At 64.3% G+C, this 17,862-nt stretch overlaps 3 protein-coding genes across 6 annotated transcripts; 1 reads left to right on the plus strand and 2 right to left on the minus strand.

Moving 5' to 3' along the window:
* Positions 1-37: 37 nt before the first annotated feature.
* On the plus strand, positions 38-11,696 carry NCAPH2 (non-SMC condensin II complex subunit H2). Of its 4 annotated transcripts, none has more exons than XM_028532863.2 (20): positions 38-320; positions 4,797-4,898; positions 6,964-7,019; positions 7,111-7,192; positions 7,270-7,338; positions 7,467-7,546; positions 7,624-7,751; positions 7,976-8,059; positions 8,487-8,617; positions 9,253-9,324; positions 9,542-9,608; positions 9,981-10,088; positions 10,177-10,230; positions 10,371-10,441; positions 10,523-10,616; positions 10,710-10,781; positions 10,861-10,916; positions 11,018-11,119; positions 11,209-11,358; positions 11,425-11,696. In XM_028532863.2, exons 1-20 carry the CDS (start codon positions 213-215, stop codon positions 11,563-11,565), a joined length of 1,827 nt encoding a protein of 608 aa, XP_028388664.1. In that variant the 5' UTR covers positions 38-212; the 3' UTR covers positions 11,566-11,696. The 4 variants fall into 4 exon arrangements, with proteins under 4 accessions (XP_028388664.1, XP_035875698.1, XP_035875699.1 ...); XM_036019805.1 differs by having other exon boundaries at positions 88-320; positions 10,707-10,781; XM_036019806.1 differs by having other exon boundaries at positions 88-320; positions 10,707-10,781; positions 10,864-10,916.
* Positions 11,697-11,814: 118 nt separating this feature from the next.
* On the minus strand, positions 11,815-13,575 carry LOC114513963 (protein SCO2 homolog, mitochondrial). Its single transcript, XM_028533287.2, has 3 exons — positions 13,552-13,575; positions 12,932-13,004; positions 11,815-12,665 (listed from the first exon to the last, which is right to left on the minus strand). The coding sequence occupies exons 2-3, from the start codon at positions 12,943-12,945 to the stop codon at positions 11,852-11,854; spliced, it is 828 nt and encodes a 275-aa protein (XP_028389088.1). The 5' UTR covers positions 12,946-13,004; positions 13,552-13,575; the 3' UTR covers positions 11,815-11,851.
* Positions 13,576-13,663: 88 nt separating this feature from the next.
* LOC114513964 (thymidine phosphorylase) lies at positions 13,664-17,465 on the minus strand. The gene is given in 11 exon segments (XM_036017170.1): positions 13,664-14,168; positions 14,259-14,366; positions 14,481-14,711; positions 14,794-14,956; positions 15,431-15,549; positions 15,878-16,007; positions 16,424-16,524; positions 16,928-17,018; positions 17,020-17,131; positions 17,283-17,368; positions 17,454-17,465. Coding segments are annotated over 11 exon segments (1,311 nt in total). The 3' UTR covers positions 13,664-14,010.
* Between the last annotated feature and the right edge of the window lie 397 nt (positions 17,466-17,862).

The following is a 17,862-nucleotide window of genomic DNA, read 5'->3' on the forward strand; positions in this document are numbered from 1 at the left end:
ACCAGCCCTCGCCCCGCCCCCGGTGCGCCGGCCCCGCGGCGCCGGGGTCCGCCTTCGCCGCGGACGTCACAGGTGTGCGCGCGGCGCCGCGCGCTGCGTACTTTCCTGGGCGGGAACAGCAAAATGGCGCCAGAACTAGTGGCGGGCTGAGGACACTGGCCCCCCTCGAAACCGGCTCCGCGGTCCCCGGGCCGCCCCGGCCCCTCCCGGACATGGAGGACGTGGAGGCGCGCTTCGCCCACCTCCTGCAGCCCATCCGCGACCTCACCAAGAACTGGGAGGTGGACGTGGCGGCCCAGCTGGGCGAGTATCTGGAGGAGGTGAGGGCGGCCCGGGGCAGTGGCGCGGGGCTGGCGGGCGGGGCGCCGGGCCCGGGCTGCTGGGCGTCCCGCCGCCTCCGGGGCTGTACATCGGGCGCTCTGGCCGCGCTCGTCCTGGGGCTCCCGGCACCGTCACTACCTCCGCGCACCATCCCTTGGTCGCCTAGCCTGGAGCTGTCATTGCAGGTCGCGCGCCGCCCATTAGCGAATCATGAAATCGATTCAGTAGGTGATGACCACCGTTTTCTTTAATGTAATGGGATAGAACTTATGTGCACGTTTGGGTGTTTGAGAGAGCTGGGTGACGATGTAGGGGTTTCTTTCTTTTACTTAAGTTTGACTGTAACTGGCATGCACTGTCAGCGTGAGGTGCGCAACATAGTGAGGAGCTGCCCGCTCTGTTTCCGCGCTTCACGTTGATTCTCAAGCTCGGGTCTGCTCTCGTTTTGATCAGTAATGATCTCCATCCTGTCAACTCCGGGGGACACTAGAATCAGTGTCCTCTGATTCAGCTCAGCGGCATTTGTTGGGTTGACCACTCCCTCCTTTTTCGTTGATGGATGTTAGGGAGGGAGCGAGGGAAAGAGGCACCGGTTTGTCCCGCTTATTCATGCATTCATTGGGTGATTCCCGCATGTGCCCTGACCGGGGAGCAAACCTGCAGCCTTGGCACATGGGAATGACACTGTAACCCACGGAGCGACGTGGCCAGGCCCCACCACTCCTTCCTCTTCAAAACAGGTTTTGGGTTATGATTTTCTTCTGATTTCGTTGCGTACTTTTTCTTTCCTGTGCAACCTCGCAGTGTGCAGCTCCTCGGGTGGGTCCCGGGCCACCTCCTTACTCATGCCCCTTCAATGAGCTCATCTGTTTCCACGATTGCAAAGGTCACCTGTGTGAGGCCAGCTCCCAGGCTTACATCTCCATCCTGCGTATTTCCTCTGACTCTATGTTGTGTGGCCAGCTGCATACTTGACATTCTACTTAGATGTCACAAGGCATCTCGGATTTCACATACGCAATGTGCAGCTCTTTATTTTCCTGTGGAAATCCCAGTTTTCCTGACCTTGGTAAATGGCACCACTATTCAACCAAAGGTGAACGCTCAGGGCCGTTCTAGTGAAACCCTGCATGTCACAGCTTGTCCACCCGTGAAGGCACTCAGATCCGTGTGTTCTCCCTGGCTTGCGGTCCAGGCCACCATCTGACTCAGGTTCACCTAAAACCTTCCTCCTGGCCCCACCCAATTCCTGCTCCATCCGGCAGCACTCTTACAGAGTCACACCAGGCTGCAGCATGCCCTGCCTAGACCCCCCCCCCCCCCCCCCCCGCCCCGGCAAGGCTTTCCATTGCTCTCAGAGTGAAATCCAAGCTCCGTGCTCTGAATCCGGCCCTGCTTCCTGTCTCAGCCTTCACCGGGGCCCTTCACCCGGTATCTCGAGCCAGTCAGCCTGCGAGACCCAAACTCCTTCTTGGCTGAGAGTGTATTTTCCATCCCTGCTAGAGTGTAGTCCTCACCCGGTTGTTTTTTTGCATGTCATGACTGCTTATCCTTTATGTCTCTGTTTCAGTGTGAGCTGACTATTCTACCTAAAGTAGTTTTCTTTGTCACAGCGTGTTACGTACTTTAGAATGTTTATCACAAGCTGTTGAGTTATTTAGGGTCTATTTTCACCCTAGAATGTCAATTCTTCAAGGGCAGGGACCATAGTTATGCTCTCTTCCTTTTGCTTAACACAACGTCCAGCGCTTAGTAGGTACAGAACGAATGTTTGTTAGACGAACGCCCGACATGGTGATGGGCCTCCGGCTGGACACACTCTGCCGAGACGGCGCCAAGGGCGGTGCTGGGCTGGCTGCTGCGGGCACAGGTCCTGAACAGGGCCCTTGGGTGCCCGGTGGATCTACTTCCTGCTTCCTGTGTCTGCTCTCCCAGACCTTCTCCTCCCACCCCACCCCACCCCACCACTCAGGTGCTGTCTGTCTTCTCCGTTCATTGTCCACACAGCTACCAGAATGTTCTTTTCCAAAAAGCAGCTATTACTCTGTTGCTAAATTCTCTCATCCATTGATTTACTCCTTGTTGAGTGCCTCCTGTTTGCTAAAGTCTTGTTAACCCTTTGGAGAACAGTGGCGAGCGGACAGCGGTCCTGGCTTCCCTCTTGTGGGAGATGCCTTGATCCCAAGGCAGCAAACCCTGGAGCTGTGATAAACATCACGCGTCCCGTACGGGCTGCTGCTGAGCCCTGTTGCGTGTGATCTGTGCGTGTGGACTCACGTAGTCCTCCCAGGAGGCCTGCTGGCACGGGTATCAGTTCTGCAGAGAGGGCAGGCGACACGCATGGAGTCCCAGCTAGTGGGCGGCAGAGTGGGGCCCACCCCCTCCCCGCTGTGTGTGTGTTTGCGCAGCCACAGACTGACGAGGGGTTCGGAAGGAGGTTGGGGGCCCCCCGAGAGGTGTGACTGGGGGACCTCACTCGGGCTGGGTGAAAGGAGCTGTCCGGTCGCAGTGAGCTGAAGAAAGACCCAGGCTCCGAGAGTGTGTCCAGGGCTCTGAGGTGGGGCAGCGCCAGTTCCGTGAGGGCCAGGAGGGGCCGGGTGGCTACCATGCAGCTTGCAGGGGACGTGGGCCGTGGAGAGGGGGGCTGCTCAGTGTGGGAGGCTCCACTTAGGACTTTGGGTTTCTTCCTAAGAGTGGCCGAGAGCCATTAGGGCTGAGCACTGCGATGCAGCCCCAGCGCTTACGTCTGGAGACGAGCGCTGGCTGCCGTGTGGAGGGTAGGCTGGAGGGAGGTGAAGGGCTGGAGCAGCGGTGGTCTCTGGACAGGAGCAGACAGGGCAGGGTGGGCAGGGAGCTGGGCAGGGCTGCATGGGCTTCGGCGGGGGAGCTAGGACCCCGACTTCTGGGCTGTGGTGTGGGTGGGGGACCTCTAGGGTTCAGGGGGACCCGATTTGGTGTGAGTTTCAGGTAAGCCATCCCACTGGTACTTGAAGAAGGCGGTTGGACATACAGGTTTGGGCGTCGATGGCAGGTCCAGCCTGGGAGCATGCATTTGGCAGCCGTCAGAAGGAGAGTGGAGTGTGAGGTCCTGGGAGTAGGGGACCAGCTGGGACGAGAGTGTCACTGAAGAGAAGGGTTACCACCCCTGCCACCCAGGGTCCGTCCTGGGGGGCCTGGCTGCCCCCTCTGCCTGCTCCCTTCTCTCAGGCCTATGTCCATCTGCTCGGACTTTCTGGCTCTCCTGCTCCTGTCTCCTCTCCCTCCCTCCCTGGCCCACTGACTCCCTGTCCTTCAGGGACCAGTAGAGGTCGCGCCCTGGTGGAGTCCACCCAGACTGCCCTTTCCTGGTGCCACCCTGGAGCCTAATAGCTTGCCCAGCACACCCTACCCTCGGATGTGTTTGCATGACACTCGTTCTCCTGAACAGCTGAGCCCTGCCAGCAAACGGCCTTTGTGCGGTGGCTGCTCCTCCCCAAAAGCCAGTCCCTTCATCGAGGGACGTGGACCACGAAAGACACCGGGTCCGTCTTCAGGCTTAGCTCTGGCGTCATCATCGCTGTTCATCAAACATTCATTGGGCACCAGCATCAGGCGCCGAGCCGCAGGCTGGAATTACCCCGAGTGCTGGCTGTGCACGGAGGGAGGGGAGCTCAGGCTGGGCCAGACCAGCCTACAGGGTGGCAGGGAGCCCGAGCGAGGAAGCTCCACCCGGCCCCGCCAGGGTGGGGTTCCAGGCAGAGAGTTTGACAGACACGAGAGGGCGCTCGGGCCCTGCTGGCTGAGGGCCGGGCGCAGGGAAGGCCCCGAGGGAAGGGTGGGGAGCAGACAGGATGCGTGGGCGTCTCAGAGACACCTGGACTGCAGCTGCGGACTCGCCCTGCTGCTTCTGGAAGGGCTCTGGTCTGCACGGCTTTGGGAGCTGTGGGTCTTGGGTCAGGGGCCGCTGACCCTGAAGAGGTGATGGGAGCTGGGGTTCAGGGGTCACAGGAAGGGGGAGGACTCACTCAGCAGTGTTTCCTGAGTTTTCCACTCAGAGCGCGGAGACCCTCATGTTTCGTCTTTGTCCTCCCTGCCCCTGAGGTCCCTGCCTCTCGGGTGCGGGGCCTTCCTGCCGGTCCCTCCAAGTGCGACTCCCAGGGATGCTGCCCCGAGCGCCCGCGGCAGGGAGCTGGCGCACACCGCAGGCCGTTAGTGGTTGCTGCACTTGGGGTCTCCCTCTTCCAAACGCCAGGCTCAGAGGTTACAGGGGTGGGGGACAGCACAAAGACCCCCCCAGAACAACGGGCAAGTGGTGAGCCCCAGGCAGAGCCAGACCCGCCCGTCGGGGGGCTGCTCAAGGAGACCGGAGACCAGACACAGCACTGGCCTGCGGCGCTGGGGGAGGCGGCTGGCAGGTGGGCGGCCCTGGGCGGGCGGCCGGCCCTGGGCAGATGCCTGCGCGCTTGGCTCCCTGCTGAGCCGGCCGTGTCTTGCAGCTGGACCAGATCTGCATTTCCTTTGACGAGGGCAAAACCACAATGAACTTCGTGGAGGCCGCGCTGCTGATCCAGGGCTCTGCCTGTGTCTACAGCAAGAAGGTGGGTGTCCCCGACCCTGGTCTGGGGGTTTGGTGTCGAGCAGGGCCCAGGTCCTCTGTGCTGCTGGAGCAGGTGGTGGGCTCACCCCGTCTCTGACCTGCCTTGTCAACCCCTCCCGTCTCCTTTCTCCCGTCCTCGCTGCCTTTTAATGCCGAACAAGAGGCTTGTATTTAGTCTCAGTGCCTGCCCCTGTGCATCCTCCAACATGCAGGAGAGCCCTGTGCTGTGAAGGATTACTCAGCCCACGGGGCCTGGTCCCCAGCTTGAGAGCCTGTTGCAGAGCGAGAGGAAGAGCAGGAAGGAGGGACGCCGAGGGGACACCCGTGGTGGGGGCACCCTCAAGAGGAGAAGCCAGAGAGGCAGTAGAGACAGCGCCCCCAGGCAGGGAGTTAGAACAGGGGGTTTCCGGGACCAAAAATGTTCAGCCCAGCGCACTGGGTGCATATGCTAAGTATTCCCACGTGTCAGCGGAGGCCTGCAGTTAGGAGGGCCCTGGGGCTCGGGAGAGGAGGCCAGACCCCTGGCACGGGGGAGCCCGGAGTCAGCGTGGGCCCGGCTTCAGGCAGCGCGCTGGAAAGGGGAGGGAAGAGCCGGGGCCGCAGCCGAAGCCGGGGCTCTGAGCCCAGGCCGCAGTCCAGACGGTTCCCAGTGGCTGGCCCCTCCCCGGACTGATGAAATCAGAACTGGGGTGGGGGGGGGTGTTGGCATCCGTATTTTTTTTTTTTTAACTAAGAGAAAGTTCATTCAGAGAGTCACAGAGGTAGGAGAAGTGAACCGTAGAAGAAACGGGCTCAGGAAACCAATCGCAGACGCAGAAGAAGGGCCCTGGAGCTTGGGAGAGAGGAGGGCAAAGGGAACGTGCGGGGCGGGGGGCAGGCACCCATGTGCCCCCAAGAGGGAGCACAGGCCTCGGGATTTCTTAAGACACCCTCGGTGACAGCAGGATGCAAACCACGGAGCCACACCGCGGAGGGGCAGCTGGGGAAGCGGGGGCCGCAGGGAGACGTGAATCCTGACCCAGAGAAGTTGGGCGCAGGGACTTGGGGGGCCTGGTGCCGGGCCCAGAGCCGACAGAGAAGGGACAGGGACGGGACTGCAGCTGAGCAGGCACAGGGCAGTGGTGGGCGAGCCTCTGGGCACCTCGGGCTGTTCAGACAGTCTAAGGTGTCATTTGTCTCTGTCCCAGATAATCCCCTTAAATCGAATTCCTGTATCCAGTGTTTGTCCTGAGAGGACTGTCTGCAGCTGGCTCTGAGAGCACAGAGCCAGGTGAACTGCCAGGCGGGCAGACGGGCAGGTGCTTGGAGACGGTTTGGGGCCTGAGCCGGGCGAGCTCCGCTGCCCACTGCCCCACTGGCTGCAAGGCTCCTGGGGATCCTAACAGCTTGGGAGGCACAGGCCAGCGGAGGAAGAGCAGGAGGGAGGGGGCGTGCTCTGGGAGGGCGAGTGTGCCCTGGGTTCATCCTCTTACAAACGGAGAGCAGCAGTGGCCCCTGATTCAGGCAGACTGAGACGCAGCACGGCCCCAGCGTGTCTCTTGCTCACCCCGGTGCCCCGTGCCCCGTGTGTGAGAGGAAGGGCAGGCTGAGCAGAGCGGGCTGTGTGTGCTCTCCCGTGCTGTATGTCACCTGGGGGACATGGCCCAGAGGCCGCACGTGCACACACCCTGCTGGTGGGGCCCCGGGGGCCAGAGGCTCCTGGAGGTGGGGTGAGGCCAGGGAGGGGGAGCAGCCAGCGAGGGGTGCCGGGCAGGACTGTGCAGGCCGCACGCAGGCTGGTGTGTGGGCTGCACAAGGCGCGTGGCGGGCGTGCGGCCTCCAGGGGGCCCCCTGCCCCACTGCTGCTGGGTCGCGTGTGGGGCAGAGGAGGGCCTCGGTGCTGGGAGAGACCGTGTTCAACCAGAGAAGCACTTCGGGGGCCGCAGGGGCAGGACTTGAGCTGGAGGTTGTGGAGGGGGCAGCGGGCTTCCCTGCTTGGACGTCCGGGTCAGAAAGTCCCAGGGAGGACCCTGGGGTGCCGAGGGTGGGCTCCCTGCTGCGTCCTCACCTCCTGCTCGGGCCTCCAGGTGGAGTACCTCTACTCGCTGGTCTACCAGGCCCTCGACTTCATCTCTGGCAAGAGGTGAGTCCTGGAGGCGGGGCCTGGAGGAGGAGCCTGCGTGCCCCCCAGTGGCCTCCAGCCTCCACACGCCCACTCATCGGTTCTCTCCCAGGCGGGCCAGGCAGCTGCTGGTGCGGGAAGACGGGGCCGGCAGGGATGCCGGCTCCAGGGCTGCCCAGCCGGTGGAGGACGAGGTGAGGTCTTCTGGGCGCAGGGCTGCTGCCTGCTGCGTGCCGGTGGTGCCACTGCTCAGCCCGCTGTGTCCCCCCAGTTCCTGTCGCTGGACGACCTGCCCGACACCCGAGCCAACGTGGACCTCAGGCACGAGCAGGCCCCCACCGTGAGTGCCCCTCCCGGGGTGGGGGGGGCCGAGGGGGACTTAGGAGCGTGTTGGATGGTGTGGCACGTGGGTTGCCCACCCGGAGCCCACGGGACCCAGGGCTCAACTCTGTCCTGGCCCCTGTGCAGGAGGTCGTCATCGTCCCCCTCCTGCCCATGGCCCTGGTCGCCCTGGATGAGACGGAGAAGAACAACAACCCCCTGTACAGGTTCGGGCCTGGCCTGGGGCGGGGCGGCGGGGCACCCCCGAGGGGTCTCTGCAGCGGCCGTGTTTCTGCCTGCACAGCTGTCAGGGGGAGGTCCTGGCCAGCCGCAAGGATTTCAGGATGAACACGTGTACCCCTCACCCCAGAGGAGCCTTCATGCTGGAGCCAGAGGGCTTGTCCCCCAGCGAGACCCTGCCACCGAGGAAGGGTGAGGGCCTGGGTGTGGGGCTGGGCTCCTTGCTGGGGTCCCTGTCCCCTGCCCCGTGGACTGGCCTGCTGGAGCTGGCTGCTTGGCCGCGTCCCCTGTCTTGGCCTACGTGTGGCTGAGTCCAGGGCCCTGCTTGCCTCCCCAGCTCTGGCCCCTCAGGGCCCCTGGGAGGGGCATTCTGCAGGAGGGCCTGGGCTGACCCGTCCAACCCCCGTCTCTCCCAGAGGCTGGGGGTGCTGAGGAGCAGCCAATGGAAATCTCCGTGAACAAGAGTCCGGTTGCTGTGCCCAGCAGATCTCAGGAGCCAGGTGAGAAGAGGTCATCCTGGTGGACCTGCAGGTGGGGGCGGGGACGTGGCTCTGTGCTCAGCAGACCCAGCCTGCCTGCCCCTCCACCTGTGCTGGGGAGGTGTGGGGGGCGGTGATGCCTTGGAGCTGGCCCGTGTGCCCGGCCAGGCCCTGCCCCGTGTGCCCTGCTGTCCTGTCTACCATGTGCCCGTCCCGAGGCTGCCTCTGTGGGCAGACACAGATGGCAGCATTTAGAAGGGAAACTAGCTAAGAAAAAATGGACCAAACACCACAGCAGCACGGTGAGGAGAGTGTCAAACGCCTTGCCCTGTTCTCTGGGTCCGAGAATGGGGCTGAGACGGGACGGCCTCCCGGGCCCAGAATGCCCCACCTGCTGCCTGGCCTTCGGGCTCCTCTGGGCTGACAGGTCTCTCGCTCCCCTGCCCAGGCACCTCTCCAGAAGGCCTGATGCCCGGAGGCGGGGGTGAGGATGAGGATGCAGAGGGGGCAGCAGAGCTCCCTGAGGCCATGACCCCTGAGGTCCCCCTGGAGCCCCAGGAGCCCAGGAGCCTGCAGCAGGTGGGACCCACACTGAGGCCTGCGAAGCCCGAGCCGTCTGCTGGGCAGCCCTAGGTCTGCAGCAGGCACGCTCCACCTGGGAGGGTGGCCCTGGGGTCATGCTCCCGGGTTGTGCTCCCCCCGCCCTTCCCCTTCCACGCACCCCCCCTCCCCGTCCCTGGCAGAGCAGTTGCTGCTCCTCGGGGTGGGCTTGCCTCCACGGGCCTGCGCCCTGTGTGCTCACTGACCCGTGCAGAGTGGCAGCTGGTCTGGAGCTACCTCTTCTGAGGCCGGGCTGGCGGGAGGCCGTGCCCTGGAGGCCCTGGCCGCCTCCCTCGGCCCCAGAGGAAGGGCTGCGTGCTGTAGCCCCAGAGCTCAGAAATCTTACCTGTCACAAGGCAAACCTGCCACCTAAGGAAACGATGTTCACGCGTTCACTTTGGCTGGCAGCTGCATGGGCACCCATCAGATTACTCTGCTCTTTGTTTTTCCCCGTGGCCACTGGTTCACTGATTTGGGTGTTTTCCTGAAGTTTTTCTTAGAGGGTTTACTTTTTAGTCCTTGAGCTGTTTGAAATTCTTGCCCCCAAAGACAGTCTCTGCAGGGTATTTGCCCCCGAGCAGAGGAGGGGCATCCCTGCGGCCTTTTCTTTGCAGGACATTGCCCAGCCCAGGAGGTTCGAGCTCCGGGAGAGGCAAGAGGCCCTGGAGCCTGTGTCCCTGCCGAAGGTGAGGCAGTGGGGCCCGGACCCCCGATCCAGCTGGCAGGGAGGGTGTGCCTGGGGCCTCACCACCCCCCCTTTCTCCTGCCTGCATGAGGCCCTCCACACTGGTGTCCTGGACTGAGTGTGGCCGGCCCTTCCCTGGCCGTCACTGTGCTTAGTGTGGGGCTGTGGGGGCAGGTGGGTGTCCCCACTCTCCCTGAGCCTGCCTGCATTCTGCTTAGGAGACGCCAGACCCCTGGCAGAGCCTGGACCCCTTCAACTCTCTGGACTGTAAGCCCTTCAAGAAAGGTAATTGGGCCCTGGCTGGTGTAGCTCAGTGGACTCAGTGCTAGCCTGTGAACCAAAGGGTCCCCGGTCCGATCCCTAGTCAGGGCACATACTTGGGTTTCGGGCCAGCTCCCCAGTAGGGAGTGCATGAGAGACAGCCACACATTGATGTTTCCCTCTCTCTCATTCTCTTCCACTCTAAAAAATGAGTAAAATCTTTAAAAAAGGGGTAATTGGATGGAGGGACACTTCCACCTGGGGTCCATGGCTGGTCTGCCGGGGCACAGATGGTGTGGGCGGGGTGTGCCCTGTGCCCACCAGGCGCCTGCTGTGGGCCGTGAGCAGCCCTGAGGCCCACAGCTGGGCATTGAGACGCCGTCTCCTTGCCTCCAGGTAGGCCCTTCTCTGTGCCCCCCTGCGTGGAGGAGGCACCAGGGCAGAAGCGCAAGAGGAAGGGCGCTGCCAAGCTGCAGGACTTCCACCAGTGGTACCTGGCCACCTGTGAGTGGGCGGGCAGGGCCGGGGCAGGAGGGCGCAGGCGGGGCGGCGGGGACTCGGCCTGGCTGCTGATGGCCCGGTTCCCTCGCAGATGCCGACCACGCTGACAGCCGGCGGCCCCGGAGGAAGGGCCCGTCCTTTGCAGGTGAGGCTGGGGCCCCGTGTGGGCTCTGAGGGCTGATGATGCCGTGCCGTGCCCACTTCCCCTCCACCCCGGGATGCCCCAGGTGCTGGGTGGGCTGGGCAGGACACCCACGGAGCCCCTCATGAGGCCTGCGCCCACAGACATGGAGGTCCTGTACTGGAGACACGTGAAGGAGCAGCTGGAGACGCTCCAGAAGCTGCGGAGGCGGGAGGCAAGTACCAGCCGCGGCAGACCCAGACACCCCTGGGCGGGGGCGGGGGGAGACGGCAGTGGCCTCACGGTCTCTGCACAGGTGGCCGAGCAGTGGCTGCCGAGGGCCGAGGAGGGGCTGTGGCCTGCAGAGGAGGACCGCCTGGAGGACTCCCTGGAGGAGCTGGGGGAAGCAGGTGGGTGCACAGGGAGTGGGGTGGGGGCGGGGCAGCCCAGGATGGGCACGGGGCTGACCTGCCTCCCGCTGGGGCCGCTCGGTCTCCCGGCAGACGACTTTCTAGACCCTGAAGAGTACAGTGACGAGCCTCAGGGGGCACAGCCTGTGGAAGCTGCAGACCTGGGTAGGTCGGGAGGGACCCCCTTGAGGACAGGGGAGGGAGAGGTGGGTGTGGCCCGCGGCTCACACTGTCCCTTTTCCAGAAGCAGAGGCCGCGCCAGCATCCCTGAGCTACGAGGAGCTGGTCCGGAGGAACGTGGTAGGCCCTGGCTGGAGCGGGTGGGGAGCTGGCGGGTGGGGAGCTGGCGGGGGGGGGGGGGGGGGCACAGACAGAAGGCTGTAGCCCCTGGGCTTCCGTAGGAACTCTTCATCACGACGTCTCAGAAGTTCGTCCAGGAGACGGAGCTGAGCCAGCGTGTCAGGGACTGGGAGACCAGCATCCAGCCCCTGCTGCAGGAGCAGGTGAGGGGGGCTGGGCCAGCTGCTACCGGGGGCTGGGAGCCGCCCTGCTGCCCGCAGTTTTGCCTCAGGACCGTGCCTTCCCCTTGAAGGAGCAGCACGCGCCCTTTGACATCCACACTTACGGGGACCAGGTGGTCTCGAGGTTCAGCCAGCTCAACCAGTGGTGTCCCTTTGCGAAGCTGGTGGCCGGCCAGCCTGCCTTCGAGGTGTGCCGTGCCATGCTGGCCTCCCTGCAACTGGTGAGTAGCCCTCGGGAGCCGGGAGGGAAGTGGTCCCTGGGTCCTGCTGACACACTGTCCTTGCAGGCCAATGACCACACAGTAGAGATCACCCAGCAGCCGGGGCTGGAGGCGGCTGTGGACACCATGTCCCTAAGGCTGCTCACACATCAGCGGGCTCACAAGCGCTTCCAGACCTACGCCGCCCCCTCCATGGTTCAGCCCTGAGTGGGGAGTGCTGGGACCGGGGGGTGGGCCCGGAAGCCCCGTCCCTGCTGGACACTGGGCAACACCTGCTCACTGCACACGTGCTTCCTGGCTGGCCCAGCCTAATAAAGTGTTGTCATCCCACCGACCCCTTAAAAAGGCTCCTGCTCTGTGCAGAGAAGACGAGACGGCTGCCCACCTCCAGGGCCCTGCCAGCAGCCAGGCCCCTCTTGTGCCGTGGCCTCCGAGGGCAGCTGGCACAGCTCACGCGCACACACTGCTCCACCACACCCTTTATTGGCCTGGCTCAGCCCAGGACGCTGCGGAAGGCAGCCATGTGGCGCCGCACGCTGTCCGCGATCTGCTCGGCAGACCTGGTCCGGCCGTAGTAGTCTGTGAAGAGGCCGTCGGGGCTGAGCAGGTAGATGGCGATGGAGTGGTCCACGATGTAGTCCTGGTCCTCGTCCTTGGGGCCGGCGCTGTAGTACACACGGTAGCTGCGGCTGACCTGGGCGACCTGCTCCGCGGAGCCTGTCAGGCCCAGCAGCCGCGGGTGGAAGTCCTGCACGTAGCGGGCCATGGCTGCAACGTCGTCCCGCTCGGGGTCCAGGGTGACGAAGACAGGCTGCACGGGGGGCAGGCCCGGCTCGGCCTCCAGCCGCCGCACCACCTGCACCAACTTCTCCAGCTCGTCAGGGCAGATGTCGGGACAGTGCGTGAAGCCGAAGTACATCAGCACCCACTGGCCCCGGAAGTCGGCTTTGCATCGGGCCTGGCCCCGGTGGTCCAGCAGGCTGAAGTCACCCTGGCCCACGGCGGCCTGCCGCAGGGCCTCTGTCCGCTGTTGCTGCCGCAGCTTCTCCTTCTCAGTCCTCAGGGCCAGCCAGACCCCGCCCAGGCCAGCCCCAAGCACGGCCGTGACCAGCAGCCTGGTCCGCAGCCCAGGGCCCCGGGGCTTGCCAGCCCAGCCTGCCTCCGCAGGGCCCTGCTTTGACAAGAGCTGGCACCTTGCGTGGAAGGCCTCACCTCCGGGGGTCCTAGGGAGGGCTGGGGGCTTGAGCTGAGAGAGCCCATGTCGAGCCTTGGTTGTCCGAGCCAGCAGCAACATGGGCCTGATGCTCCTGGAAAAGAGCCGAAGATGTCTCGGCCTTCTGGGTCGTCGCCCATCACTCCCGAGACAGCTCCACACCGAGGCTCACAGCCTCCCAGACTGGCCACCCAGTGCTCGGCTGAGCTCCGAACCACTTCGCCTCTGAAGCCTCAAACTCCAGCTTGGGTGGCAACAGGTGCATGCCAGTCCCTCCAGTCCACGGGCGGGGAGCCTTTGCATCTCGTCCCTCCGTGGCCTGCCCCGTCAGCGCTTGCAGCTCTAGACCCCGACACTCACCTGTGTTGTAGCATCTGAGCTGACGCAAAGCATCCCACGTGCACGGCCTCCCCAGGTTCCTGAGCGCGCGTATCTGTTTGCAATAAACCCCATGTCAGAGCGGGCTGGTGAGTCTGGCTTCAACCCTCCAAGACCGACTCCTCTGCCTTGCACTTCGGAGACCACTTCAGCCACGGCCTCCGGGCCCCTCCCCAGTCTGCCCACAGTTAACTCCCGGCCCACGCTGCGCCATCCCTTGGGCCCCCCAGGCTGACCCTCCTTTCCCGCGCTCACGCGGGCGGGGAAACAAGGTCTCCACTGGCCACACAACCCGCCCTCTTCGCACCCAGGTTTCCGGTGGCAGCCCGAGCCCCGCTGCTGCTTCGGTGACCTCTGTGCCTTTCCGAGGGACTCCTCGAAGCGTCCAGGTAGAGGCCCGAGTAGCCCCGCACCCGTTCAGCTGCCGCCGAGGGCCCTGTCGAGGACCCCTAAGGGCCGGGCCTTCACCCCTCGTCCCCCTGTTCTTGGTTCGGGCTCCGGGCCGCTGACCTTGGGCACGCCCCCTCTCCTCTGAGCCCGCTTCCTCCTCCAGGAGACGGGCTCCAGGCGGGGCACGACATGGGCCCGGCAAGCGAACGCACCTGCGGACGCTCCCCGGGCGCCCTCCCGGAACGCGCCCGTCTGCCCAGCGGCGGTCACGCACGGAGCCCGCCCCTCCGTCCTCTGCACTCCGGGTCTTCCCAGAGCACGCACCTCAGGCCGTCCGGAGTTGGGACCCTCGAGTCCGGGAACGCGGCCTTGAGCGCGCGGCCCCGCTCTTCCGGGGCCGGTAGCGGACCAAGGATCTGCCGGGTCGCCGCGCTCGACGACCGTGCGCACGCGTCGACGGGCTGCGCACGCGCAATCTGAATTGCCGCGGCCGGAGCGGGCGGGCGCTGGAAGGGCCCGCCGAAGTCACGTGCCTGGGTGGGGCTCCTTGTAGCCCCGCCCCAAACCGACCCAGCCCTCGCTCTGAGCTGCCCTCTCACAGGCGGGTCCCGCCCTCCGGCTCCCGCCCAGCTCATTGCCAGGCACGGAAACTGCTTTGCGGATCTCGGGCTTTACTGCTGCTCGTTGGTCCGCGGCAAGATGAGCTCAGAGAACGGCGAGGGGTCCCCGAAGGGCTCGCGGTCCGAGAGCACGAGCGCCTCCTGCAGGGCGCGGCGCTGCGAGCCGCTGAGCGCTGGCATGTCCAAGTGCACTCGGAGCCACCGCGTCCCTGTGGATGGCGGAACTGGCAGTTAGTGGGCGGGGCGGCCTGCGGACACGCACGATCGGCGGGCGGGGAGGGGCCGGAATCTGGGCTCACCATGGCGCAGCCTCTGGCCCACCCCGAGTCGAAGCGGCTCCCCGGCACGGCTGTGCCTGGCTCCGAGTCCGTGCGCCAGCGGCAGGGCCCGGATGAGTTCCCTGGTGCCTGCGGGGAGAGGGCTCGGCGGGATGGGGCGGGCAGGGGCAGGGCCGGGGACTTAGGAACGGAGGGATGGGGCCGGGGGGCGGGGCGTGGGTCTGCACGCCCGTGGGAGCTCACCGTCGACAGGCGCGAGCAGCTCCTCTTGCTTCCAGGCGCGGGGTAGCAGCTGCCGGCGCTGCGCAGGGGCTCCGGAACTTAGGGCTCGGGCCAGGCCCGGGTTCACACCCTGCAGCGCGAGCATTCGCTCGAAGTAGTCCCGGGGTGAACCGTCATCCAACGTCGCAGCCACCCCGGCAGCGCCCTCCTCCTGGGCCTCCGCCTGTCCGCTGAGCCAGAGCCGGGCGCCCCCTGCCGGCGGGAGTCCCGGGCTTAGGTGCAGCGGGGGTGGTTTTGCAACCCAGGTCTCCACACCTTTTACGCGTTCTCTCACCAAACCTAGTTACCAGGTCCCGCAGGTCCGGTGGCCCAGCGCCGTTCAAGCAAAGCAGAGCCTCCTCCACCTCCAGGGTGTGGCCCACACTACGGCCCAGGGGCTTGTCCGTAGTGGTCAGAGCCGCTGCAACTCAAAGCCCCAGGCCTGCCCGTGCAGCAACCTGCGGAGGCACGGTTCAGTGTGGCCCCTGACCGGTGTCCCGCGGGGCCTCTTGTAGCCTGCGTGCTATCAAACTCCAGCAGGCGCTGCACCCTTGCTTGCCGGTTCCTGAGGAGTGAGGGGCTCACAGAAGGCTTTGGGCGTTGGGGGTCAGGAATATCTTGTACCTGGCCTGGGGCAGAGAGCCATAGCAGGCTCTCCAGACCTGAGGCCAGGTCAGCCTTGCTGGGGTCAGGCCACTGAGTAGGGGAGCGGGATAGGGACAGACTAGCAGCTCGGAAGCCAGGTCTGGCAGAGGCCAGGACGACTCAGGGCCACCGAGTGGAGGTGGACTGAAAAGCACACAGGGAGCAGACTGCTCGAGCATGAAGGGGTGGCCTGGCCCCCAGGAGGCAGCTCCCCATCAGAGAAGCCACACCCACAGGAGGAGGCTCCCCTTCAGAGAAGCCACACAGGACTGGGCACAGCTGCTCACCGATCCTCTCGCCAGCTCCCAGGCCTCCATCCGGCTAGGGAAGATGGCAGCCCCTCCGAACTTCACATCCACCACCAGAGCAGACCGGCTCTCCACCACCTTCTTCCTGAGGGGGGAGGCTGGGGGAGGCGGAGGGGGCTGGGGACAAAGGGCAGCCTGGCGCTTCCTGGAGGCGTTCCACCTCCGGGCAGCCTGTCAGGAGGAGTCAGGGACCCTGAACACTGAGCGTCAAGTCCCTTGTGATGGGGACCCCAGGGCCGGACCATTGTGCATCAGCCAGGTCTCCCTCTTGCGCTGGTGGTCAGACATCCTATGGTGGGGGGACACTGACCCTGGGGCTGGGGAAGGCCCCGCAGTCCCCTGGTGAGAACACCCCTTACCGACCCGTCAGAGGCCAGGGTCTTTTCACACGCAGAAGGTGGACCCAGAGTTGTGGGGTTGGGTCACCTGTGATGAGGGGCAGGCTGTGGACGGTTGCTGTCACGTCTCTGGCTTCTTACAGGACTCCATCCGCAGGAACCAGCTTCCTGCTCTGACCCACAATGCAGCAGCCCACTCCCTCCAGCAGATCTTGCATCCGGCGACCCCCTTCCATCAGGACGCCCAGCGACGGTCATGACCTCCGATCAAGGACCCCGCCACTAGTCCCGGTCAAGGACTCACCAGCAACCTTGACAAATGTCCAAAACCATGACCAGTGTCTTATGAACAGTTCTGATAAGTCCTCATCAATGACTGGCTCAACCCATCAGGGATATTGATCATTGTCCTATGGCCCATTCATTAATGGCCTATCAGTGACTTTAAACAACTCCCGGTAATGACTCCAATCAAAGCCCCATTGATGACCTTCACCAAAACCCAATGATCCATGAATAACTTTGGTTAATATCCTTTAGTTACCCTGATTAATAACCCATCAGTGATCCTTTAGTGATCCTGGTTAATGTTTCCATCAATAGCCCAGGTCAGTAACCAATCAGTGGTCCACACCTGTTCTGGGTTCTGGATGGCAGTGAATCCAGGAATAGACTCTAGTGTATCCAAGGTGCCCCCTGTGTGCCCCAAACCACGTCTGCTGATCATGGGTACCTGTGGGATAGGGGCACTGAGTACACCTGCACTCACTCCCTCACCTTCTCTGGTTAGGACTTCAGGAGTTAAGTATTTACTAAGGGTTGCAGCGGGTGTTCAGCTGGTGGGGAGGGAATGGAAAATAAATTGTCCTGGTTTGGGTTTGGGGGGGGACTGAGGGAGGAGAATCAAGCTTTTCCTTTGGGGGTTCCTTTCTGGGGTACTGGAGGGGCAGGGGTGCTCAATAACTTGGTCCTGTTATGGGGGCTGATGGGAAGGGGAGCCAAGTTCTGTCCTGGGGTGGGGGGCAAGAAAACTGGGCTCTGCCTTTGGGGGCTCTGCCTGCACCAAATTAGAGATTGGGCGCTGCCGGCCTCTCTGAGGTCAGATTGTCTGGTCTGGAGCGGCATCTCCTCCTCCTCTTGCAGCCACAGGCAGCCAGCGCAGGTGCCAGGACCGCACTGACCTCGCCACCCACTCCCCCTGTGGAGTGTTTGCCCACGAGCTGCTGGCGCTAGGTAGGCCTCTGGCCACTCCAGCTTTCACCCAGAGCTGGCCAGGGCCTGGGTTAGCGCCCCAGTTTCCTTCAGACCCACACCTCTCAGTCGGATGGCCGTGAGCATGGCCCCCAGGGGTGGGGCACAGAGGGGCGAGCAGCGTGAAGGGGCATTGCCACAGCGATGGTCATCCTGGGGACGGTGGCGGGTTGCTATGGTGAGTTCAGGGCAGGAAGTAAGTCTCTGGGTTGGAGTCAGGAGCGCCCAGCCGGCCCCAAGCGCCTATTTGCGCGCCCTGCGCGCCCCCGTCCACCACAGCACGCACGAAGCCCTTTATGTCTCCCTCACTCAGCTCCTGCTTGAGCTGCTGTGTGTGTGTGTGGGGGGGAATCCGGCCCCCCGCCCCGTGAGAGATCACCCGCTGGGGTGGGTGCCGGGGGATCTGAGGTCACTGGGGTCGCCATCACTCCAGGCCTGGCAGGGTGCAGACGCAGCTAGACTCTGCTGCCGCCCTGCCTCTGACAGTGTGGCCTGGGGCACTTGTCCCCACGCTGTCCCAATTTTTTCGTGTCCCCCCGCCCCCCCTGCCCCGTCCTGTGTCTGTGTTGCCGGTGTGCGCGTCTCCGTGTCTGGACCCCGGCCCGTGCCTGTCCCGGACAGCAGCCCTTGGCCTTCCCGCCTGGGCTTTCCCCGTGAGGGGCTCCGGGGTGACTGCCCCTAGCCCCTAGCCGCTGGTCCGCGAGACTTCTGGGACTTTCGGGGCCCTTCCAGCTAAGCCCCGCCCACCCCCAGCAGTGCCCGCCCCTCAATGCCCCCCCGCCCCCGGCCCCCCGCGGCCGCCGAGCTCGCCCCCGACGCTGG

The sequence above is a fragment of the Phyllostomus discolor genome, chromosome 2 (genome assembly GCF_004126475.2).
Source record: "Phyllostomus discolor isolate MPI-MPIP mPhyDis1 chromosome 2, mPhyDis1.pri.v3, whole genome shotgun sequence".
NCBI classification, from domain to species: domain Eukaryota; kingdom Metazoa; phylum Chordata; class Mammalia; order Chiroptera; family Phyllostomidae; genus Phyllostomus; species Phyllostomus discolor.

Excerpts from the sequence above, each read along its gene's own strand:
- NCAPH2 (XM_036019805.1), top strand. The coding sequence starts at position 213 with ATGGAGGACGTGGAGGCGCGCTTCGCCCACCTCCTGCAGCCCATCCGC. Across the intron at positions 4,899-6,963 it reads CCTGTGTCTACAGCAAGAAG|GTGGAGTACCTCTACTCGCT; the intron begins GTGGGTGTCCCC and ends TCGGGCCTCCAG. Across the intron at positions 10,089-10,176 it reads CCAGTGGTACCTGGCCACCT|ATGCCGACCACGCTGACAGC; the intron begins GTGAGTGGGCGG and ends GTTCCCTCGCAG.